This window comes from Cicer arietinum, chromosome 3 (assembly GCF_000331145.2).
Source record: "Cicer arietinum cultivar CDC Frontier isolate Library 1 chromosome 3, Cicar.CDCFrontier_v2.0, whole genome shotgun sequence".
Taxonomy (NCBI): domain Eukaryota; kingdom Viridiplantae; phylum Streptophyta; class Magnoliopsida; order Fabales; family Fabaceae; genus Cicer; species Cicer arietinum.
This window is the reverse complement of record NC_021162.2, coordinates 72742450-72767718: the sequence shown is the minus strand read 5'-3', so window position 1 is coordinate 72767718 and position 25269 is coordinate 72742450. Positions and strand designations below refer to the sequence as shown.

At 27.4% G+C, this 25269-nt stretch overlaps 5 protein-coding genes across 5 annotated transcripts; 4 read left to right on the top strand and 1 right to left on the bottom strand.

Annotated features, from left to right (window-relative positions):
• Positions 1-8902: 8902 nt before the first annotated feature.
• LOC101490581 (MATH domain and coiled-coil domain-containing protein At3g58370-like) lies at positions 8903-11280 on the top strand. The gene is made up of 4 exons (XM_004494866.4): positions 8903-8965; positions 9463-9598; positions 9867-10024; positions 10260-11280. The coding sequence occupies exons 2-4, from the start codon at positions 9474-9476 to the stop codon at positions 11054-11056; spliced, it is 1080 nt and encodes a 359-aa protein (XP_004494923.1). The 5' UTR covers positions 8903-8965; positions 9463-9473; the 3' UTR covers positions 11057-11280.
• A 3054-nt stretch (positions 11281-14334) lies between these two features.
• Positions 14335-15896, top strand: LOC140919886 (MATH domain and coiled-coil domain-containing protein At3g58370-like). Its single transcript, XM_073366773.1, has 3 exons — positions 14335-14504; positions 14586-14746; positions 14870-15896. The coding sequence occupies exons 1-3, from the start codon at positions 14383-14385 to the stop codon at positions 15634-15636; spliced, it is 1050 nt and encodes a 349-aa protein (XP_073222874.1). The 5' UTR covers positions 14335-14382; the 3' UTR covers positions 15637-15896.
• Positions 15897-16812: 916 nt separating this feature from the next.
• On the top strand, positions 16813-19365 carry LOC140919536 (MATH domain and coiled-coil domain-containing protein At3g58210-like). Its single transcript, XM_073365715.1, has 4 exons — positions 16813-16952; positions 17211-17344; positions 17841-18001; positions 18203-19365. Exons 2-4 carry the CDS (start codon positions 17223-17225, stop codon positions 19003-19005), a joined length of 1086 nt encoding a protein of 361 aa, XP_073221816.1. The 5' UTR covers positions 16813-16952; positions 17211-17222; the 3' UTR covers positions 19006-19365.
• Positions 19366-20106: 741 nt separating this feature from the next.
• LOC101489930 (MATH domain and coiled-coil domain-containing protein At3g58360-like) lies at positions 20107-22118 on the top strand. The gene is made up of 4 exons (XM_073365679.1): positions 20107-20303; positions 20702-20834; positions 20900-21057; positions 21298-22118. The coding sequence occupies exons 2-4, from the start codon at positions 20704-20706 to the stop codon at positions 22020-22022; spliced, it is 1014 nt and encodes a 337-aa protein (XP_073221780.1). The 5' UTR covers positions 20107-20303; positions 20702-20703; the 3' UTR covers positions 22023-22118.
• Positions 22119-22226: 108 nt separating this feature from the next.
• On the bottom strand, positions 22227-25263 carry LOC101489606 (uncharacterized). The gene is made up of 8 exons (XM_004494863.4): positions 25222-25263; positions 24954-25154; positions 24720-24858; positions 24281-24351; positions 23939-23966; positions 23712-23838; positions 23012-23111; positions 22227-22771 (listed from the first exon to the last, which is right to left on the bottom strand). Exons 2-8 carry the CDS (start codon positions 25084-25086, stop codon positions 22677-22679), a joined length of 693 nt encoding a protein of 230 aa, XP_004494920.2. The 5' UTR covers positions 25087-25154; positions 25222-25263; the 3' UTR covers positions 22227-22676.
• Between the last annotated feature and the right edge of the window lie 6 nt (positions 25264-25269).

The following is a 25269-nucleotide window of genomic DNA, read 5'->3' as shown; positions in this document are numbered from 1 at the left end:
AAAAAAAATACATATCTCCAACTAATATTTACGGTCTCTATTACAATGAGTCAATTTTTCATTTCAAGTAACATATCTTTTTCATTGACAAGGTAAAATTGATACATATTTTAGAAAACATAAAAAAAAAAATGATTTTACAAATAAACAGCCCTTAAGATTTTACGAGTTTATATTTTCAAAAACAACAATGGGGCCTATTAAATGGAAAGTTTGGTGAACAATGTAATATAGACATCAAAATCGCTGAAACGGTGAATTATAAAAACATAAATTACGATCTTTCCCCTCCTCTCATCCAATGTTTTGAGGGGGTGAGAAGAAGTTTTATAAGTTTTTTTTTTTTACTAAAGAAAAGCTGTCGTCGATTGGATAGTGCCATCACAAAATTGATATTGGTTTTTCAATAGATATAGTTTGGTTTTTTTTAAAACCAACCATGCACACCCCTAGGGCCATGCATGAATCCTTGAAATCATGTTCATCAGGAGTTATAGAGTATGCTACCCTCTCCATTCTATAGTGACCTATTTTGTAAAATAAATTATCTCAATGTTAATCAGGAGCTATAGAGTGTGCTACTCTCTCCATTCTATAGTGACCCATTTTGTAAATGTTTTTATCTCAATGATACTTTTAATTTTTAATGTAATGCTGATTGAGATTAGAGATCTAGATTTCAAGCTCCATATTTTAGTTTTAAAAAAATGTATTGAAAAAATGAATAAATTATCACTATCTCCAATTTAGTCTCTAAATTATAGAAATGTTATTTTACCAACAAAAAATTGTCAATTCATTTAAATTGTTAGAGTAGGGAAAACAAATTCAAAGTCACTAAAAATTTTAAATACTGAATTTATAAAAAAATTCATATCATTCAAGTTAATTGCATATAACGGCAAATGATTTATAAATGTTTGACATAATCAAAGTAACTAAAATACTTATATCTCCGGAGTTGTAGCGTTGACGACTAAGTCATTGATTAAATCTGTAATGAACCATCAATTTAAACCACAAACACTGCACAACACAAAAAATCAAAAAACGCTGAACCAAAATGACCAACAACGTTGTATGCTGACGACGAACTCAAGAAAAATGAGAGAAAAATCAAATCTATATGAGAACCACTTATTTAATATAAAAGATAAAAAAAAATAAAAATGAAGCATATAGATAATTTCGAGACAAAAATAATTTCAAGTCACCCCTCTTTAATTTAATAGATGAACAAACAAAAGAGAGATGTGGGAGCAAAGCGGCCCTAGATTAAACATTTTCTCTCTAAAATGAAAAAATATAAAAAAATAGTCCCTAAACTATTTTTAATCGATCAATTTTTACACTCAATTGCTTTAAAAATAAGAGAGAATGGTAGTTTGTAGATTAAATTGATGGATTTAAAATAGTTCAAGAACTACTCAAAATAGTTTGGGGACAAAAAATTGGTTACCAATACCGAGGAAAAATTAATACAAAATTTAAATTATTTAAAAATTAATTTAATATAAGAAAATGACACAATTTCAAATTTCAAATTAATTATCGAATATTGTACTTAACAAAACTCTAGCATAGAGAAATTGTCCCCTAAATTTATATGTATAATTAAATACTATAAAATAAAATTAAGCTCTCACAATACCACTAATTAATTATATATACTTTATTACAACTTGAGATAAAATTACCAAAAAAAACTACTAATTGTATATTAATATAAGGTTTAAATGCGCTTTTTATCTTCTATTGTGTCTACAATCAAATTTTAATTATTTTATTTTTAAAATTAATTTTTTGGTCTCTCTATTAATTGATTTTTGGAACTCTTTTTGTCCTTACCATTTTTGATGATATGATACACTAATCTAAGAGACGACACATAGATGATATTTGTGAGTTTAAAATATTTTTTTTATGTCATTATTGTTGAAATTAATTTTATTTTTATATTAACAAATTCAAAATAAATTTATATTATTTATATATTAAAAAATTTAAATAAAATGTTTAAAATTTATTTATTTTATTTAAATTTTTTCAATAATTTAAAACTTAAAATATTTATATAAAATACTAAAAAAATTATTTATTTTATCCATAATATTATTTTTAATATTTAAATTTATTACATTTTTAATATGATTTAATTTATTTATATATTAAAAATAAATTTATTTTACTTTATTTGTAAATTAAAATATTCAAAATTAAATCTTGAAATAATTCAAAATTTAAAAATATTTGGACAGAAAATATTAAAATTTTCTTTAATTTTTTTTAATATTTAAATAAATTAAATAATAAAACTAATTACATTATTAAGGATATAGAAAATATTTTATCCGACCTGCAAATATCATGTAAATATCATGCAATTTTCCTTAAACCCTATATCAACGGACAAATACATATATTATTAAGTTGTACGTCTTTTGCCGTATTTTCTAAGATATAAAAAATATCATGCAAATAATGAGAGTTATATCATAAAAAATAGTGGGACCAAAACAATCCTTTGAATGAGTTAATAAATCCAAAAAAAAATGAAAAACTAAAAGTTCATTTTTATATAAAATAAGAGACCAAAACTACTAATATAAATGGCTAAATTATATTTGTGGTCCCTTAACTTAATTTCAGGTAATGTTTTAGTCCATTATCTTTTTTTTTTCTCCCGATTTAGTCCTTTATTCCTAATAATATCAAATAAAGTATGAAAATATGAGTTTATTTGAAGATTTGCGTTACGGATTTGATGAATTTTGTATTATATTGAAGAATATAATTAATTTTATGAGTTTTGATTGATTTTTTTTTGAATTCTTGTTTAAAAAAGGATAACGTTGTTGAAATTTTAAAACATAAAATATCAAATTGTCATTTAAAATTAAAGTAAAAGACTAAGTCAGGAAAAAAAAAAAGGATAAAAGACTAAAATGTTACCTGAAATTAAGTTAATGGACCACGGATGTAATTTAGCCACTATAAATTTACCATCAAACACTAGTAGAATTTTATCTTTTTAAGTGGCTTAAAATGTACATTTTAAGTCGGTTCCGTGCCCGAGTTAACAGCAAACAACTTAAAAATATGTTGTTTTTTAACTCGTTCCATGAACCGACTTAACAGAGTTTCATCATATTAAGTCGATTCACCTTAAGCGACTTAAACATCATAAATTTAGTACAACACATCATCTTTTTAAGTCGGATATTTTGACCAACTGACTTAATAGATATAGTTAAAATAATTATTTTTTTTAATTTTTATTTTTATATAAATTTCTCTTTTTTTTGCACGCTCCTAATCCATGCAATATTTCGTATTAAATTTCAAATAAGAGTTTTGAACTTACGATCACAATCTTATATAAACATCTAATAATCAAAATATACAATATCACAATATCTCATGTTTATACAAAAAAATATAGAGTACAAATAAGATGTATCTCATTTCCGACTAATAATTAGATATCCATTAACAAAATTACAAAACCACAATGTAGCAACATTCAATAGACATATATTAGCATCGCCATTTTCTTCAATTAATTTCAAAATAAAATCCACACGACGTTTTCGAACTTATTTACTGTGATCCGGGTGATTTGATCTCGAGTCATCAAATATCTGTAAAGAAAAAAAAAACACACAATCAATGTCGGCTGAATCCAAATTTTTTTATCATATGAACATTAAAAAATACAATCAATAACAACTTATAATTTTTTATCAGACAAATATAAAAAAATACAATCAATAACAACATGTAAAAAATTACGTACTTGCATCCATGAAACAACTATGTTAAGATGTTCAACATATGTAACATGACATAGTAGTCACGCTTATAGATTTGTCATGTTTAACAAATTATCATACCATATCCGTTTTGTATAACTATGACAAATCCCATACTAATTTCTTATTTCTTCAAAATATAACAGATTCTATTTAAAAAAACAACAATAAAGTTTTTTTTAAAGTAAGTTGTAAAAATTTATCCACACTTGTACACTTACTCAAATAACTATGATACATAATTATTTGTTACAAATAAGTAACTATTAAAGTAAAATAAAAAATCGTTAGAAAAAAAAATGAATTTGACATATATTTTTTTCCTTCAAATAATATGATATTATTATCTAAATGAAATTATGAGCACATATACTAATCATTTTATCTAAATGAACCGTAAAAAGGTGGTGATACTTTGTGAAGAAGATGGCGATGAAACTGAGTTTAACGACGGCGATGAAACTGACGATTGTAAAGAAATCGACGTCAGGGAATTTTGGCTATTGTAAAGAAATCCACGTATTAAACATGAAACTTAATTGAGCCATGGGATGGGTGTGTATTGGAATAAATGCAGTTGCAACAAATATGGTTAGAGAGTAGAAAAGATTTATAATAGAATAGTTAATAAAGTGAAGTTAAAACCTTGGTTTTATATTCTTTAAGTTTGCAGTTAAGTCGGTTATTAATAGAACCCGCATTAAACAAGTTCTAAATATTCGCCGCCTCATTTTGTTAAGTCGTTTAACAAGTAACCTTTAGCCACGGAGTATGATGGGATATATTAATTTTTTAATTTTATTTTTACAATATCTCTTATGTCGGTTGTCAATCTAACCGTGTTAATAGTTTTTCACATATTTACAAATATGCCGCCGCCTGATTTTGTTAACTCGTTAACAAGCTATTTAAATGTACCTCCGCCTCATTTGTTAAGTCTGGTAGGACGTAACCGACTTAAATCTGTTAAGATACCAATAGCATTTAAGGTTTGTTTGTATATAATAAATTGGCATAATATTTATTATCGAATATTAATTATTGTGTAAATATTAAAGAATATATTAATTTTAACTTCAATTTATTTTAAAATATAAAAATTTGAATACATGTTTTCAGTATTTGTATTATTGTAAAAAATATTTGTTTAAATGGTAAATTCAAATTATGAAAATATATCATATTGATTTCAAATTATGTTTTAAAAAATAGTATGGAAAGTTAATATTTTATAAAAAAAAAATTATTTCTTTGCCTCAAATTTCTTTTTCCATACAAATATCACCATAATGTGATATAATAAATATGAATGAAACTTATCCTTAATGAAAATTTGCATCTTATACAATTCAAGGATCTAGTAACAACTGTGTATAAAATATAAGGTTAATTAAACTATATTATCTAGTAATATTGGTGTACAAAATATGTGGTTAATTAGACTATATTATCTAGTAATAGCAATATACAAAATATACGGTTAATTAGATTATATTGATAAATAGAATTGCATTGTACTAAAAATAACAAACCAATTAAGTAGTTCATGAATTGCACCACATATTTAAAACAAATCAAATTATCAAATTATTCAAAAACTAGTTTAACAATTTTAAAACTTTTTTAAAGCTCAATTAATTTTTTTTTATAAAATTTTTGATAAAAAAATATAGAAACGTTATTTTTGGAAAATTTGTGAGAAAAAAATCGAAAAACATTATTTTCTGAAAAAATTTTGATTTTTTTTTTTTGAAAAATAATCAAAAAAAGTTCTCAAAATTTTTTTATATCTATTTTTCTCAAATAAAATTTGTCAAAAGAATTTTGAAATTATTTTTCTAAAAACAATCAAAAAAATTTATATCTATTTTTGTTGAATTTTTTTAAACAAAAATAAAAAAAAAATTCTCAAAAAAAAGTAAAAAATTTTGTCAAAAGAATTTGAAAATTCTTTTCCCAAAAAACTTATTCGAAACCGATTTTAACTTAAAATTTGTTCAAAATATAAAACTGTTTTATATTTATAAATTATTTTCAAACCAATTCAAAATGAATATTATTCGTAATTAATTTTTAAAAACTAAATCAAATTATTAATGTGGTCACTCTAATTTAATTTTTGTAACATGAACACCCTATCTAGCACAAGTAAATGACGTATAGTATTTGTGTGTCGTAAAAGTTGAACATTTGAAATACGATACCTACTCATAAAAATGTGCATTTTATTTTTGTTGGAAAAATAAAAAGAATTGCATCTTACTATAACTAATATGGGATATATAAAATTTTAATTGTGTATAAATTAATATTTATATAATAATATGTACATACATTTAATTTCAAATAACTGAAATATATATATTTTTAAATTAATATAATATATATTCTGTTTTTTGTAATATATATATATATATATATATATATATATATATATATAATGGGTGAAATAAATGAGAATTACAATTATAGCATATTTAAAATATATAGAATACAATTTAAAAATATGTTGGAAATATAAAGTTATATATTATTCAAACAATGTAGCATATTAAGGACTAAAAATTATTATTGAGGGCTTTTTGAATCAGCCAAAAAAATATTTTTGATTTGTGAGAATTTTTTTAAACTACAAATAACAATCAATTTAAATTTGAGTATTTGTGAGAATTTTTTCAATCAATTTAAATGATTTTACTAAGATAATTAATTTATATTTTTATTGTATTATTTATTACATCGAAGAAAAATATATAATTTAATTAAAAATATATTATAAAAAAATAATTAATGCAATTGAACAATTAAAAGAATCTTATAAAAAATGACAAAGAAAAATCTCTTGGATGTCTTTAACATTGGAAGCTTAGTAGCAAATGTTTAACGATGTAATATCGAGTGACATAATTTAAATATCATATGAGTTACAATTGTAAAATAATTATTATTATCACTGTTATTAATTATAATTTCTCATTTTCTAATTTACTTTTTAAATTACTAGTTAAATGAAAAATATATATACAACAACGAAATTGAAACCTGCACCCAAAAAAAAAAAATTTGAAACCTGAACAAAAAGAGAAAACTTTCTAAGGACTTTTTTTTAACGGAAACTTTCTAAACTTGCATAGGTTAATTTAATGCATTTTGTGACTCAAATGCATGCAAGATATAAAATGAATTTATTCTGAAAAGTTATAAACTGAATTCATTGAATTAAAACCCCTACAAAAATATATATATATGATTTTGGTCAACGGCGAATCTAAGTGCATTAATAGGTATCTTTGGCTATATATATAATAAGTTTATATATTTTTTATATTTAATTATTCTAAATAATTTTTTTATAAAAAATTGTATAAATAAAATAGTTAAAAAAATATTACTTGATTATCAAATTTATCTATCTTGTTTCGATATTTTTAGTCTCTGTATTATTGCATTTAGGGGCGTAGCAAATATTAAGGTTTAGAATATTAAGTTTCAAAGTATAATTTATTAAATAAAAAATAATTATTTAAATGAATAAAAAATATAATAAATTTAAACATTCATGAGATACATTCAAAGTTAATATTGTCTTAAAATTATAAAAAGACAAATTAGATCTATTTATATTAATAAAAACTAATAATTTTATACTTTATTTAGTTAAAATGAGTTTTAATAATAGACACATAAGTATTTAAATTTTAATATATTAAATAAATGAAAACTCAAATATACTAAATCGTATAAAGTTCACAAAAAAATAAAATATATCAATACTTAAAATGACAGTAAAATAATAAAAATTTCTAAAATTTTAAGAAAGACGGTTTAGTTCCGTTGTCTCTGTCACTTACAGTAAAACTATCACGATATGAATTAAAAATAATACAGGCAATTAGTTATTTTATTTATTTTTTATTTTTATTTGTTATAAATAATTTAATTGTTTACATTAAAAAAATACATTGTTAATCTATTTAGCACAACATCAATTATAATTTATAGATGAATTTTATTATTTCATGTGTCATTGAATTCAATTTTTCTAAATAGTTATTGTAAATTTTTATTTTCTTTTTGCTAAGCAAAGTATAAAAACTAATAATTTGTACTTTAATTAGTTAAAATGATTTTTAATAATAGACACGTAAGTATTTAAGGTCTAATATATTAAGTAAAAAAAAGCTCCAATACACTAAATTATATAAAGTTCACAAAGAAATAGAATATATTAGTATCTAAAATGATAGTAGAATAATAAAAATTCTTAAATCTTTGGAAAAGAAGATGACAACTATTAGTCTTCTGTCTGTGTGACTGGCGTAAAACTATCACGACATGAATTAAAAAATAATATAGACGATTAGTTTTTTTATAAATAATTTAATTGTTTACATTGTAAAAGACATTGTTAATCTATTTAATACAACATCAATTATAATTTATGCATGAAATTTATTATTTCAAGTGTCATCGAATTCAATTTTTCCAAATAGTTATCGTAAGTTTTTCTTTTTTTTTTTTGCTACTTTAATTTACATAAAAAAAATACATTTATTCATGGCTATTTGGCCATCAACAGATGTTGAATCTAGCGTAAGTGACTAAACTCTTAGAACGCATATTTAGGATGGAATGTCTGTTAGGAGAAACACATATGGTAGAGATGGACCTAAGTAGAAGTTTGTGTGAGCAATTCTCGACACTTAGTAATTTTGAAAAATAAATATTTTTAGTACTTAATACATTGAAAAATAAATTTATATAATAAAAAAAATACATATGTTATAGATTATGATTCTACTATATTTTGATTATTATTTTTAAATAAATGTGTTAGTGTTGTTATAATAGTCTTTAAATTACACAAATTACAAAAATAAACTTAAATATATTTTTTTTAGTTATTTTAGTGTTTAAATATATCTTTAGTTATTTAATTTAGTCATATTTTTTATTTGTCATATTAATCTATAATTATTAGCAAAATATATATTTAAAATGTATTTAAAAGAGATAATGATATCACTATTCAAAATTTCAGTGTCTGAAATAGGAAAAAATGGCTATTTACCCACTATATAACACCTTCACTACTTCTCTCCCTCACATATTCACTAGCTCTCTCACTCTCTCTTGTTTAAGCTCTCTTTCAAGTAAAATGAGCTTCTTCTCCTTTTGCTCTATTCTTGACACAATAATTATTGTTGTTACTATTTTTCATTGTATAGCTATTAATGACTGTTATAACTCATAATGATCTTATGCTGTTCACATTTCGAATCCATGCTCTCAAAATTGAAACTTTTATCGTGAGTGTGTACTTATTCTCCTAAAAATGTTGAGCTGTTTTGGATGAGTCCACTCACTGTGTATTTCTTTGTGGTTGATCAAATATTTTTGTGAATTTTCTATAACTCAAATTTGTTATTTCAAATTAAAGGCGTGTAATACACAAACACGAAAATACACCATCACACATGTTTACATTTAATCACATTCCTTTTGAACTTATTATCGGTGTATCAGTGTCCTATTTGATAACTGTCATGTTAGTGTTGTGTTTGATTTGTGCTTGTGTCAGTACTTTATAGGTGAATTGTCGTAGTAATTAACAACCTCTTATAAATTTAAATCAATTTGTTGTTTTTAGGGTTTTAAGGAATGGAGGATCGCCGATCGAGGGTTGGTATGTTTGAGAGATTCAAATTTAAGGTTCACAATTTTGTTCGATTGGCCACAGTCGACAGGCTTTACTCTGAGCCATTCGTCCTCTGCGGCTATCCATGGTATATTTCGATTAATGAATTCCCATAGAATTTATTAGATTACATTCTAAAAAATATACATTTACACACATTAGTAAATTTTGACCAATCGTAAGAGATCGATTGACTCACATTTTAATTTTACAAAATTATTATTAAATCATCTTTGTCGTTCATTTCAAATGAGACGGTCAAAAGGAGTAATTGTGTAATATTGCGTTTAATCAAAATGGTTAGATTTTGTGCTATTTGATACCATTTATATTAGTTGCTTTTGTTTTGGTTTTAGGAGGATTATTGTATATCCATTCGGCAACGAAGCAGATTACATGTCAATTTATTTGGAGGCTCTTCCATCTCCTAATTCCAATGAGAGAGAAATAAGAGATGTGATATTTAAGCTGATTGTATTTAATCACATTGATATCAACAGGTCAATCACAAAAGGTATCAATCATATTCTATTTTCTTATCAATTGCACTGTGAACGAAAACAGTCTCACACATTTCAATCGTGCAACTAAAATTAAATGATCTAAATTTTAGGACATCTTAATTTTTTAAAACAAAAATTTAAATCTCAAAATCTAAACTGTTTGATCCTCTAAGATTGTATACATTTCTTCTTGTCCTTTAGGTTATATTTTGGTCCTCTAATATTTGATTGAATTGAATTTGACAGAGAGTAACCATATATTCAATGAAATGGAGAGTGATTGGGGATTCGCAACATTCATACCTTTAGCAGATCTTCACAATCCTCGATCGGGTTTTGTTGTGTACGACACTTGTATAATTGGAGCAGAGATTTGTGTGAACAACTCATCAAGACAAGCTAATCGAAGTGGTGGAGGACGTAGCAGCAGAAATAGGGAAATGATACGAAGGGTAGAAGTGGAAGAAGAAGTTGAAAATGTAGAAACGGCGGTTTCTATTGAGGGTCCTAATAGACAGATGAGTGATGTTGAATTATTATTAGGGTCAATAAGTGAACTTGTGGAATTCAGGGGATTAGGAAAAGTGGAAAAGGGTTTTGTTCCGCTGTTAGAACAAGTATGCTCTCGGTATCCTTCACTTATTGAGTGTCAGCAGACGCGAAGCCGCAAGTTTATTGAATGGGCTTTCACTGCTTTGGGGAGAGTTCTTTATTTTCTTAACACTAGAAAAGTTAAGGATATGAATGAGAAAGGTTGCAAGGATCTTCAAGTTTTGTGGGAGGAACTTCAAGCGTTTAGATTTGATCTTACTTGGCTAGAGCCTCATGTTCAATATGCTTTAGGAATAAGAACCTATGTGGAGAAAGGTATGGAAGTTGAAAAACTGAAGCAGAATGTGGCAACTCTGGAGATGGAAATGGAGAGGCTAAGGTTAAATTTGGTTGGTGCTGAGGTTGATTTGGCCACAGCAATAGAATTGCTGAATGCAGAAGGGTTCAATGAGAATGATTTGAATGTTGAACTTGGATATGGGATACCATAGACCTAGCTCATTCATCCCTTTTGCTGTCTTTAAATTTAGCTAATAAGGGACTGATCTTCAAGATCATTGTCTATCTTTCTTTCCTTTTCTTTTTTCTTTTTTTAATTGAGGAGAGGATAATTTATTATTTTCTCCAATTTCTGTTTTTTTTTTATATTTTATTTTTATTTTATGGTTGTATTAAGTGCATTAAGACAATTAATAAATTTAGTTATTTTATATGAGATTATTTGTCCTTTTTAATTTTCTTAATGTGATCTCTTTAACTATTTATATTATTTTATTAGTAAAATATATTATATAGTATTTTAAGTTATACAAAATATAAAATTGATTCTTTATTATTTTATTTATTTATAAAGTTCGTCGTTTATGTTTGTAAATGTTACAATTTTAAATTATTTTTAGTCTTGTAATCTCATTTCAATTATTTAATTAGAGATTTTTAAAATTTTACTATAGTTTTGTTATCGATAATATAAAAAACAAAATAATAAATTTTCATTATCTTAATTAAGATAAATTCAAATTTAATTTCAAAAACCTTAATATGTATTGTTACTATAATTCTCTTTGGTTCTATTCTTTTTCTGAAAATTGATTGAAGATTTATGTTTTTATAATAATTACTGCAATCGAAACTATTTAAAAATTATATGAGTTTATTAAAAAAATTGGGAGAAGTTTCAGTTTCAATTTTACTGATTTTAAATTTGAATTATCAATGTAAATATTTATAAACATAAATGACAAGTTTGATATCAAAAAAAATATAAATGATTAATATATTATTATTTTTAATTTAAGAAATCACTTATGTATTTTTCCTATGTTATTTTATTCAAGAAAATCATGATTAATGTAAATTGAACCTTTAAAACGACAAATAATAGAAACATTTTTTTTCTACTAAAGTAACCATTAATAAATAAAGGAAGAAATAACTGTAAAAAAATAAAATAAAAATAAAAGGATGAAGTATTAATTCTTATGAGATTAATAGTTATTTTAGGACCGCCTGACGAAAATGGGAACTCTTTTGATTAAATTTTTAAAGACAAATTTGGTAACATATGGACTTTTGTTAATATCAATTAAGAAATTTATGTATTAATGTAAAAGTGATTCAATTAAATTCGAAGTGTTAAAGTTTTAAATTGTTAAAATTATTGTAAATGTTAAATTTATCACGAAAGAAGTTATATAATTAAATATTTTTTTGGAATAAAAAAAAGAATCTTAGAGAATCAATGATCCAACCCAAACAAATCTACATATTAATGTTTTGGACTGGATCAGAGTTAAACAAAAAATACAAGTATTTATCTAATCTAAACCAATAAATTTACAAGAAAAAATACAAGTATTTATCTAATTTAAACCAATAGAATTTGATTGGATGTGGTAAAGAGTTTGACAATAATCAACTCAACCAAATCCGCAAACAACCATGTTAATTTATTTAATTTTCAATCCAATAAAATGTATTACTTTACATATCAATTATGATTATTTAAATTAATTAGCTAAATGCAATTGAATGTAAGAAAATGAAATAAAATTAAGTTAGTATTTATTAGTTAAAGTAAAATACTACTAGTATACTCTCAAATTGTGTGGGAGAAACAAATTTGCAAAAATTATTTGTTTTTAATTATTTCAAATTCTACATTTTTCACGTTTGTTATATTTTTAGTTTTTATAAAATTTATTCATCTTAAAATTGTTTCATCTAATATGTTTTATATTGATCTTAGTATTTACTAAAAATGGAAAATATAGTTTCAAGATGCTTGACGAAGAACTTATTCTACTTCGACTCAGACTATATCTTTTATAAAAAAAGAAGACGACAAAAAAGACTTTTAGAAAATAATATCTAGCTAAATTATTTATGACATAGGTCAGCCATAAACGATATTTAGGTTGAGACATGTCAAGGTGTTAAGCTTTTATACATCTTGATATACATGTTGGAAAATATTAGGTGTCCATCAACTTTGCATGAACAATCATGATTATTGCCAATTCTTTGTGTACTACAAATCACAAATAACACACGCATATCTCACATACACGAACTCAACAAAATAGTAAAAAGAGTTCGATGACACGATGTAAATCACTAACGCAACCTTCACCTTTAACTTTCTGTCTCTTCCTAAAATTATTGAAATTGCCTCTAATTCAAAATTCTTTGGTATTATATATTTCTGATTAAAATTTATATCATGAATATAAGATAGATTAAAAATCAATAAAATATGATAAAAATAATAATTTATTTAATTATTTTTATAAAATAATTTATTAAATATAATCTAAAATATAAATAAAATTAAATAATTAGTAAAATTTAATATTAAATTTAAAAATAAAATATTAATAATTAATTAAAAAATGTTTATAATTTTATCACTAGTTTTGTCATTTTTATCTAATTTAATAACTTAATATTCAAAATTATAAAAATATAAAATTAATTGAAATTTTTAAATAAACATTGGACGGTTGTGGTTGAATGTAAAAATTATTTGCAATTTATATAAATTAAATTCAATTAAATAACTTGTTTTTTATCGATGAAATCCGATAGCCATTTGGACACTAGTATTAATATGGTTTTGTTAGATTTGATGTGTCTTTAAATCTTAATTTAGATTTGATATCGTATCTTGTAGTAAAAAATAAATACAACTTTTAATTTTACAAAATCATTCGATTAATAATTTTATTTTGAAACAAAACATGTTTAAATATACTTTCAAAGCTAATTGTGAATTTGTGATGTAGAACAAAGTTAAATTTTCATCGTTCCTATGTTTGAAGATGAAGTTATTGTTATCTGATTTCTCTGCGGTCGCTGAAAATGGGTGTGATAAAGAAGAGAAAGTGAAGATTGGAAATAAATTTTCAAAATTTTATGATTTGGTATGATTTTGGTGAAGATATGTAAAGACCAAAACGAGTTGTAATTGGAGAGCACTAATGTTACGAATTGTTAATCCATTTTCTTGTTAAAAACTTGTACTCAACATTAAATCTATATAAAGATTAACACATTAAATTTGTCGTTTTATGCTACAAATTTGAACGAGCGAATATTTTTATTTGGTTACTCCCTTTATTTGCAATGTGGAGCCTTTGCATTTACAACCTTTCACAATCTGTAGTGTACATGTCCCAACCATGAATCCAAAGGTTTAGTTATCAATCAGAATGTCTTTTAATATATACCTGCAATCACTTATTTTGAAGTTAAATATTCTTATGTAATTTTCTGTTGATTTAAAATCATTTTGTTTTTTCTTGTAGAGCTTGCAGAAATGGAACATCAAGAATCAAGTGTCGAGATATTTGAGAAATTCACATGGAAGATTGAGAACTTCTGTAGCTTGGATGTTGAGAAAATATACTCTAAACCTTTCATCATAGACGGTTATCCATGGTATGCTATTTTCTTTTATAGACAAATGTTAATAGTAAATTGTTACATCTGTGCTTCTGATTTGTTTTTTTTTTACTTTAGGAGGATTGTTTTGTATCCAAGGGGGCATAAAGTAGATGACAAATTATCAATTTATTTAGAGGCTATGCAAACTGCAAATATGTCTCAGGGATGGGGCAGAGATGTCAGATTTGAATTGGCTGTATTCAATCAGCTCGATACCAACATCACAATCACAAAAGGTGTCATTTTTCAATGCATGAAAATATATGTCTTCAATAATTTTATAGGACTTTAACAGAAATATGCAAGTTGATATGCTTTGGTTCCTAACTAAATTGACTATTGATACATGAATTTGGCAGGATCTAAGAACAAGTTCAATGCAAGTGGGCAAGATGCTTGGGGTTTCAAATCATTCATGTCTTTAAGTGAGCTTCATGATCCTAAAAAGGGGTTTATTGTGAAGAATGTTTGTATTGTTGGTGCAGAAGTTTTTGTTTGTAAGTCAAACTATGAGAAACAAGTAAGTGAAGCAACTAACTTAACTGAGAGTAAAAAAATCCATATTGAAGTGGAAGTTGAAGCCCCACCACATATGCAAAATATTTCACCATTTTTTTCACTAGTTTGCAATGAGCCTACTAAACAACATATTGATGCAGAGTTGTTCTATCCCTCAATTGAAGAGATTATGGATTTCACTAGTGTTGGACAATTAGAGGAAATATATTTTGATCATCCTTCACTTATTGAGTGCAAGTTTATTGATTTGGCGTTTGCCGCATTGGGGAGAGTTACATATTTCATTAAGACTAGAAAAGTGAAAGATATGAATGAGCAAGCTTGTGAGGATCTTCAAGTTTTATGGGAGGAACTTGAGAAATTTATATTTGATTTGACTTGGTTAGAGCCTCATGTTCTATTTGCTTTAGGAATGAAAAGTTATGTGGAGAAAGCTATGAAAGTAGAAAAGTTGAAGGAGAATGTGGCAGCTCTAGAGATGGAATCAGAGAGGTTAAAGGAAAAGTTGGTTGTTGCTGAGATCAATCTTAACATAGAAAAAGACTCATTGAAGGCAAAAAGGTTGGAAGAAATAGATTTGGAATCTGAATTGGGATGTGGGAGATAGAGACCATAGACCATAGACCTATAGCTAAATATGCATGGCCAGCCCAAGGGACAAACATCTCAAGCAAGAGTTTTAGAATTCAAAATTTTGGTTCATTAAAGGTTTAAAAAATGATATATTAGTTACATATAATGACTTAGGTCAATTGGTCTGAGATAAGAGCTTTAAATTTGTCTTGACTTGACTTAAGTTTGTTGTGGCAAAAATTATTGTTTTTATTTTTATTTTTAATTTAAAAGATGTCATCGTATTGAATTTAGCTTCTCAGTATAATTTTTCTTTAATTTCTCTTAATCCACTCAATTTTTTTTAGTTAGATTAAAAATTTATATCATATAGATTATTTATATAAAATTTTACATAAATTTAAAATTATTTGATATGTTATTGAGATACATTAAAATTAATATCTTATTTTAATTCATTGAATACTGTTAATTTTTATATGTTTCAATAATTCATCGAATGATTTTATATTTATGTAAAATTTTGCACGTATGATTTAAATTATATAAACTTTTAATCTAATAAAAAAAATTTAATATTAAAAAAAATAGAAATAATTAAAAGAGATTCGGAATGAGATTATCTAAATTCCTCCGTAATATGTGTTTTCCTACCTGATTAATATACTATATTTTATTTTATTTTTTACTTGTTGTTGCAAATGATAAGCTATACTTTGTTGTAGCTATGTACTCAATTATAAGATCATTAAGATTTGTATTGACATTGCATCTCATATATGATACTACGTACTACTATGAAATAAATTACGGCAATTAATGTGATTACTAGCAATCTCGCGAAGGTGAGAGAATTACGTGAAAACGTAAACAAATTGACTAAGAGAAAATTTGAGTTTTAAGTTGGAGAATTGTGTGAAAAACGTAAATAATTTTTTATGTGTTAAAGGACAACTTTGAGTTTTAAGGGTTTGATAGAAGGAGAATAGAATCATTTTTTTTAAAAGAAATGCTATAGTCCACTTATTAAAAATCTTAATACAGAATATTATAATAAAACATACATTAAAATTATATATTTAATTTTTAGAAATTTTAAATTTTATTTTTTTAATCTTAAATTTATAACAAAAAAAAAAAACTCCATTTTAAAATAATTTGGTATTAAGAGGGAAAAAATTAAAAGAAAATGGGCTACATTTTGATTCTTGTTCCGCGTTTTGAAGTCAATGCATGAATTGATAATAAAACTGTGAATCAATCTTCTTCATTGCTTCTTCTTCGAGTATTCTTTATTCTCCATTCCTTCTTTTCACTCCTCTCTGTGCTCCTTCGCCGATTCAACTACTGGTATGTGCCCATTATTAAAGCTTTGATGTAAACGGTCAACTTTCTTTATGCATCTTTCCGTATTTGTTTTTCAATTATGAACTCTTCAATGCAACCCATCGAATTTGGTTCTTAACATTACTATCGAATTTGCAATTTGATCCCCATATTTTAACCACTTACAGATATAAGTAATGTTCTACAAAGTTACAGATGAATTTGGTGGTTTACTCTTCTTTTAAATAAATATAATCTATCTTTCTTTTTTTGTTATTATAGTAATTTGTAGAAATGGAACATCAAGAAACAAGGGTAGAGATATTTGAGAAATTCACATGGAAAATCGATAACTTCTCCCACTTGAACGTTGAGAATATACGCTCTGAACCTTTCGTCCTAGGCGGTTATCCATGGTATGGTTTTTTAATGAATTTATTCTCACTTTTTTTTTTATTAACAATGAATCCCCAAGGATAGATACATAGATTAAGCTGGTATATCAAATGTGGGTGTGAGTAAGAATCTCACATTAGATAGAAACGTGGAGGTTGAGCATTATATAAGCAAGATGATCCATGCCTTAAGATTTTGTATCTCGCTCCTCTAACTCACTTTATTGATCATATCGACTATTGATTAGCAAATCAAATATAGATATTATTGCTACATCACAACAAATCATTAGTTTGTTAAAATAACAACCTTTGATTTTTCAACTTTACACTTCACTCAATTTAATATATCCAAATTTTAAGATTTTGGGTGAAGACGCGTCGTCCAATCCATCTGTGCAGTTGCTCTTAGTCCAATGTGATGATTCCCGGACCTTTTATGGCCCAACAAATTATACCCTCTTTAATACAGATTTATTACATTTGTGTGTTTTGATCTGATTTTGTTTTGATTTAGGAGGATTCTTCTGTATCCAAGGGGAAACAAAGTAAACGACAGCTTATCAATTTATTTGGAGGCTATGCAAACTGCCAATATGTCTAAGGGATGGAGCAGAGATGTTAAATTTAAGTTGCTTCTATTCAATCAGCTCAATACCAACATCACAATCACAGAAGGTGTGTTCTTTTATAGACCTATATGCTTAAATGTAAAAGATTGAGCTGAATTGACCTCAATATGTTCTGGACTAGGTGTTTGATTGTGTTAAAAATGGATGAAAATTTTATCACGGAAATTTCTTATATTTGTTTATATTTATATTCATTCATTCTTTTTCCGATGCAACTAAATTGACTCTTCATACATGGTTTTGCCAGAATCTAGAAATGAGTTCAATGCAGGTGAGGTTACCTGGGGTTTCAAATCATTGAAGTCTTTAGCTGAGCTTCATGATCCTAACATGGGGTTTATTGTGAAGGATGCTTGTATTGTTGGTGCAGAAATTTTTGTTTGTAAGTCAGCACATGAGAAACTAATAAATCAAGTAACTAATTTAACTGCTATCCAAACATTTGGAAGTCAAAAAAGCCACATGGAGGTTGAAGCTCTAAGGCCAGAGCCAGATGGTAAAGGCACAAATCTGGGAACTATTTCATTAGTTTGCAATGAACCTACTAAACATACTGATGCAGAGTTGTTCTCACCATCAATCGAAGAACTTATGGATTTCTGTAGCTTAGGACAAAGAGAGGAAATACTATGGTCTGGTCATCCTTCACATAGTGAGTGCCAGCCGAAGAGAAGTTGCAAGTCTACTGATTTGGCATTCGCTGCATTGGGGAGAGTTATTTATTTCCTTAAGACTTTAAAAATGAAAGACATGAATGAACAAGCTTGTAAGGATCTTCAAATTTTGTGGGAGGAACTTGAGAAGTTTAGATTTGATCTTACTTGGCTAGAGCCTGATGTTCAATTTGCTTTAGGAGTGAAAAGTTACGTGGAGAAAGCTTTGGAAGTAGAAAAGCTTAAGGAGAATGTTGTAGCTCTAGAGCTTGAAACGGAGAGGCTAAAGACAAAGTTGGTTACTGCTGAGGTAAATCTTTGCATAGAAAGAGACTTCTTGAAAGCAAAAGGTTTTAAAGAAAAAGATTTGGATTCTGAATTGGGATGTGGGAGTTAGACCAGAGACCTACAGCTAAATTTGGATTACGTTTTATCTTTAAAAGTATTATATGAAAGTGTGTTTGCCAACTTGATTAACATACCATTAAAAGTATTATATGAAAGTATTATATATTCGACGTGTTTTCACAACAATGAACTATATACAAGGCCAACTAATGTTGGTTCAGTCAACAAGTTGACTCATATTCGATAAGGGCGTTGCTCAACTTCTGCTGCTGGTGTAAGGGCCTTATTTGTTAGTAATATGTAATACCTCTATTATGAGTCTTAATGTCTACCTTAACTTTGATGGATCTCTTAAACTCAATTCAAGTCATTTTTTTTTTTATTTAATACAAAAATATCGGTAGTACAAGTTCTCTGTTGCATTTCATATATACTACAATATTCTGTAAGATAAAATGATCTTGCTTCTTATACAAAAAAAAGTTGTTTTTTTAATAATGTTCGCTGCTATGGAGTGGCAAATGTATATGAATGGTAATGGTGTGGTATGTTATTACTTGAATAAAAAAGATCTCCAAATTGTAGGTCATATTGCTTATTAATACTCTATGGTAAAGAATCTTGTAATGGGAATACAGTGCGTGAAAAAGATGATGTCTCCTAGATTGAACAGACGCAGGAACTTCCTTGTGGCTCCAATTGAAAAGTCTTCTATTTGATTTGAGCGCTCAAAAGTTAGTTTTAATTACTCTATAGGTAATTGTAATGTTTGAAATGAAAAACAAAAAGAGTAATGACACATGCATTTAATTTTTAATATTTATTTTATTTCTATTCTCTTCTTATCACATTGTAACATTTTATATATACTGCGTCGTTCTCTTTTATCATTAAAAGACGCGCTTATTAAACATTTTTAAAATAAAATCTCAAAAAAGAATATTACTTTTCATTTTTAATTAATTTTATTTTTTTCTTTCAAATAGTTCCAATAATAATGAAATTACATGAATTGTTAATAAAATTAATTTGGTAAAATTGTTTCTTTTTTTAAAAAAAAAGTTTGTGTGAGATATATGACAATTATTGTGGAATAGCATTAGTATTCGGAAGTCAAAAAGTCCTTGTGTAAAACTACTCACTGTCTCTTTTAGTAAGTATTTATTGATTGTACACTTGATTGTGTGCAACTTAGATTTTTCAACTTCTAAGATAAATTAGTGTTCATTTTGCTTACTAGTGTGTCTTTAATTCTTGGTGGTCACAAACCTTAGGGTTGCTTGGGTTATTCAGTTTTGCAATTTTAAGCTTTTGGATGTTGTTGCAGTTTCTTTGTTTTTCCTTTAGGTAGGAGGCTTCTTCTCTTCTTGGTTTGACTTTTTTTTGGTAATTTTTTCCAAGTACACCTTGTATTTGGAATGTCATTAATAAATTTTTTAACCATTTAAAAAAAGAGTAACATTAATAAGGGATATTTTTTAAAAAATAAATGCATTTAGTGCTCTACAAAATTTATTTTGCAAATGGTGATTATAATGAAGGATAAAATGAGTAATAGAGTCTCCTCAAAGAAATATATATAGAATCTTAAATTTTTTAATACTGTATTTTGTAAATTTGAGTATATATGTTTTAACTTTGCATTTTTCCAGTTTTTTTCAAATTCTTTTTATGAATTCTTCAAACCATACTATTTCATATTTGTTCTCTTAAATAAAAAATAAATTGTTTTTTTTTTGCTGGAGATATGGAGGAGCATAAACAATCTAGTACTGTTGAGAAATTTGAGAAATTCACATGGAAGATTGAGAACTTCTCTCGCTTGAACACCACAGAGGATGTTTGCTCCGAGCCTTTTGTCCTTGGCGGCTATCCATGGTATAATATATTTGAACAAATTCCATCATTTGAGAATTAGTTATCTGATTTCGGTTTTACTTCAGGAGGATAACTTTTTATCAATGGGGTGGCAATGCAGACAACTTATCGATTTATTTGAGTGCTGTCAAAACTGCTAACATGTCTATAGGATTGCGCCGACTTGTGAAATTTAGGTTGTTTCTGTTTAACCAGATCCACAGCAATAGAACAATCACACACGGTATTTTTTTTCTTCCTTTTTCATAGTCATAGGCTTTCATTCTTATTGTCGGACTCAAATGATTAGTTTTAAGGTGAAATTGATTGGAAGTACTCGCATTCAAACTTGACCAGAACAATAGTATACCAAACTTTACATACTTCTCAGTTGAAGTCTGAATTACCTACCAATGACAAAAATGCTTTGAACTTTTATTAGAAGCAGTTAAATTTATTGATCTTTGATACATGTATTTCTCAGAGTCTGAACGAGAGTTCAATGCAAGGTTCAGTATCTGGGGTTTTGATGCTTTCGTGTCTTCAATTGAACTTCTTGATCGTCACAGTGGGTTTCTTGTGAAAGGTGCATGTATTTTTGGTGCAGAGGTTTCTTTTTTGGAGTCAAATTATGAGAAGCAAGTGACTCAAAAGAATAGTAAAACTGTACATAAGGAAGTTGGAGTCATAAGGTCAAAGCTTGGAGAAGGTCCAGGCCAAAATCTTGGCGAGCTTTTGCATTTCAAGGGTTTAGGACAAATAGAAAAAGCTTTTGTTCCATTGCTAGAAGAATTATGTTCTCAACACCCTTCACTTATTGTATGCCAGCAGAAAAGGAGTCGCAAGTTTAGTGAATGGGTATTCACGGCTTTGGGCAGAGTTCTTTATTTCCTTAAGACTAAAAAGGTGAAAGATATGGATGACTTAGCTTGTAAGAATCTTCAAATTTTCTGGGAGGAGCTTCAGCCATTTGTTTTTTATTTGACTTGGCTAGACCCTCATGTTCAATCTGCATTAGGAATGAAAAATTATTTGAAGAAGGTTAATGAGGTAAAAAAGCTAAAGGAGAAAGTGGTGGCTTTAGAGTTGGAAATGGAGAGGCTTAAGGCAAAGATGGTTACTGTTGAGGTAAATCTTTTTGCTGCAAGAGACTATTTGAAAGCAAAAGACTTCTTAGAGAGAGATTTGGATGCTGAACTAGGATACTGAAACCATAAATCTATAGCCTGGATATGCATGGATTTCAATGTTTTGAATGATTTATCTTAAATTGGTATGAAAATATAACACGTCATTTCTTATTTTCATTGTTTGCTTTTGCTTTGGATACTTTTTTCTCTCTTTCCTCTCAATCAAGAAAAATAATAAACAAAGATAAGAATTATGTGAATGATAGAGTATGAAGCCATGCGATGATAGAGAAAATCCAATTCAATAATAAGTGTAAGCTATGCTAGCGAAAACGCCTACAAATGTTGTGTATTGTAAAACCATTTTCTTCTTAAGAACTAGTAGTTCTAATGCACATCCAAATTTAAAGGTTTAAGACTCATGATATCATTGTCCATTTTCTTTCCCCTTCTTTTCTCAGGGAGCGCATGCATCCCTCGTGACACAGTGGCAGTCCTCCCTGGAAAAAAATATTATATAACCTGATCTAGCATCAGCAAGTACAACCATTGCCAATACCAAATAACAATTTAGATATTCTACTTTCAACGTTAAAAGCAGAAGGAAGAAAACATATTTTAAAGATCCAAAATGATTGAACACTTCAAACAATCAGACTATACTTTGTTATGTGTTGTGTTCATCTGCCGTGTCCATGTTTCTTGGAATATAAGTTACCATTGCATCTCATATCTACAGTATTCTGTATGATAATAGTCCATCAATCGTTTCAACAACCATAAGGTTCATGCGCACTAAAAGCAGCAAATATGATCTTGCTTTAGGTCCTGAAATAACAGACATCATCATTAATAAAACAGTTGGCGGTAACTGGTAAGTCTGGGGCCCAAATTCAGAAGCATAAACTATTTTCAAAAAAGTTAGCTTCTGTGGAGTGACTAATGTATATGAATGGTAAGTTACTTGAAATAATAAAACTCCCAATTGCAAATGGAATAAATCACCAGCAGCATATTGTTATTTTGCAATGGTCGAATCAGGAAAAAAGAAAAGAGCAATTTGACTACCTAATTCAAATGAAGAAATATCATCTTGACGGAAGAAGTTGCATCCATTAGTCTTCTTGCTTAGGCTTGAATTAATCTTGTCAACAGCTACAAGTAGATCCTAGGAAGCCAAATCAAACAAAAAAAACCAAAAATTGAAGAATTTAATAGGCTAACTGGCTAACAAATTTCTAATGCGCACATAAATGTCAAGATAAATATTCTCTGGTTTATATATTGAAGCTTAACCAAGGGGAATGCCATAGATTAGGCACGCAAGTCCATCTTAGAAGCACTACTTTCTGACAAAAGCACCAACAATATGCCTATGATACATTATGCTGATATCCAAAAACTTCAGCATGATTATTGAGTAGTGTGCATCTGTTAAAGTTCAGCCCTTTGGCTTTTACATATAACTTACAGTTGTTGTTATGGATTGTTAGGACTGTTTAGTTTAAGGAAATACTTCTATTTTTATTTTCCATTTCCATTAACAATCATAACAATTACATCTTGTGTTTACTTTTCTTTGGTTTTTGAATATTTGCACAAGAAACTGTTAAACCAGCAGAAATGCTGCTAGTTGTATCATTATTTGAAAATAGGAAATAACTTGACGTTTTTATAGTTATTGATAAAAATAGAATGTGCTTATGAAGACCTAACACCCCTTTGATAGATAAACACGTATAATACTGAAAGCCATAAAAAACCTCACCTCCCATGATGCTAGACCCTTCATATAGGACGGAAGACATTCATATTCGCTCTTTAATACCTTTAAAGTGAAGCTGGGACCTTCAGCTGACTTTAAACTTTCCTTGTCTGCCTCTAAATTAGGAACTCTATTCACTCATAACTTGGGAGTTAGAATCAAGCACGAATTGATTATAGAAATGCAGAAAGTCCCTCAACAACAAATGATATCCACAAAGTTTAACTTACTTCTCAAGTTCATATGAAGATGCATCACCTGCAACCATGGATAAAGAAAGATAATTAAAGAAATGAAATTAGGACAATAGAATTAATTTGAGAAGCTAAGGCTAGTTTTATGCAATCAACAATGTAACAAGTGGCCACAAAAACACTCAAAGTACCAAAAAACGATATAGGCAAAAGTCACACAACAGAACATAACACAGCCTAAAAATTAAAAGTCATCGGGTAAAATGGAAAAATGTTTCCAAGTAAAAGAATAATCTTGCAACCAAATAGAAGCATAAAAATGGAATCCTCACAAGTAACAAAGCATGCCTGTGGAGGCAATAGGTATATTTCACTAACCTTCAGATGCTAACGTGGCTAGACATGCATCTGATAGCCCAAGCTTTTTCAAACTCAAAGATTCATCAAATCTGAAGAGAATTAAAGGACGCAACGCAACAGATTTTTCAAGTACAATAATCAATCAAACCAGTTAATGAACTTTGACAATTAATCTTTTCCAGAGAAAACTATAAATACAAAAAACAAAACTGTGAATTGAAAATGCAACCATATCATATGTGATTTTTATTTGCAATTATCCGGGACTTAACATCAATATAATTCCAGTATTTCATCATAGAAAAAGCTTTTCATTTATTTATTTTTCGTCAATCAATATAAAATTGTAAAACCTGTGCCTGCATTTTGAACATAAATGGAACCTGGAGATAAGCCTGAATATGAAAACTCGTAAAATTTAGTGGAAGAAAGTAAAAGAAGCATAAGATCAGGATACAAAGCATCTTCTTCGAAACTCTTGAAGCTAGAATCGGCGGCGGAGAGTGATCCATAAAATGAAGAAGGACTATCCAATTTATCATCCAAAACCTGATTTTGTAAATCGTGAACATCATCTTCTTCCTCGGTATCCGGAACTTAACACATTAAAGGAAAGAAACTTCAATCTAAACGGAACAGAAAATTACGAAGAATCAGAAAAAGGAAACATAATCTGAATTTTTATAATTACCGGGAACGTAACCGTAGCTTTTTAGATGATCTTCGAGTTGGATCAGATCGGATTGGTTTTTCTTGTATAATTCGTTGCAGTGACCTAAAAGCTCTTCCAAAGATACGGTACCGAAGAACATGGAATCGAGCATTTCGAGATCGGAGGTTGCGGTGGATACGCGGCGATTAAGGCATTGTATGAAGGTCGAAGACGCAGAATCTGTTGCGAAGTGAAACGGTTTAGGTTTAAGCAGTAGGAAAGGGAAATTAGAGAGAGAAAAGTTTACCGAGAGGAATAGGTCGGCGGTTGATAGATTGTTTGAGAGCATCGGAAG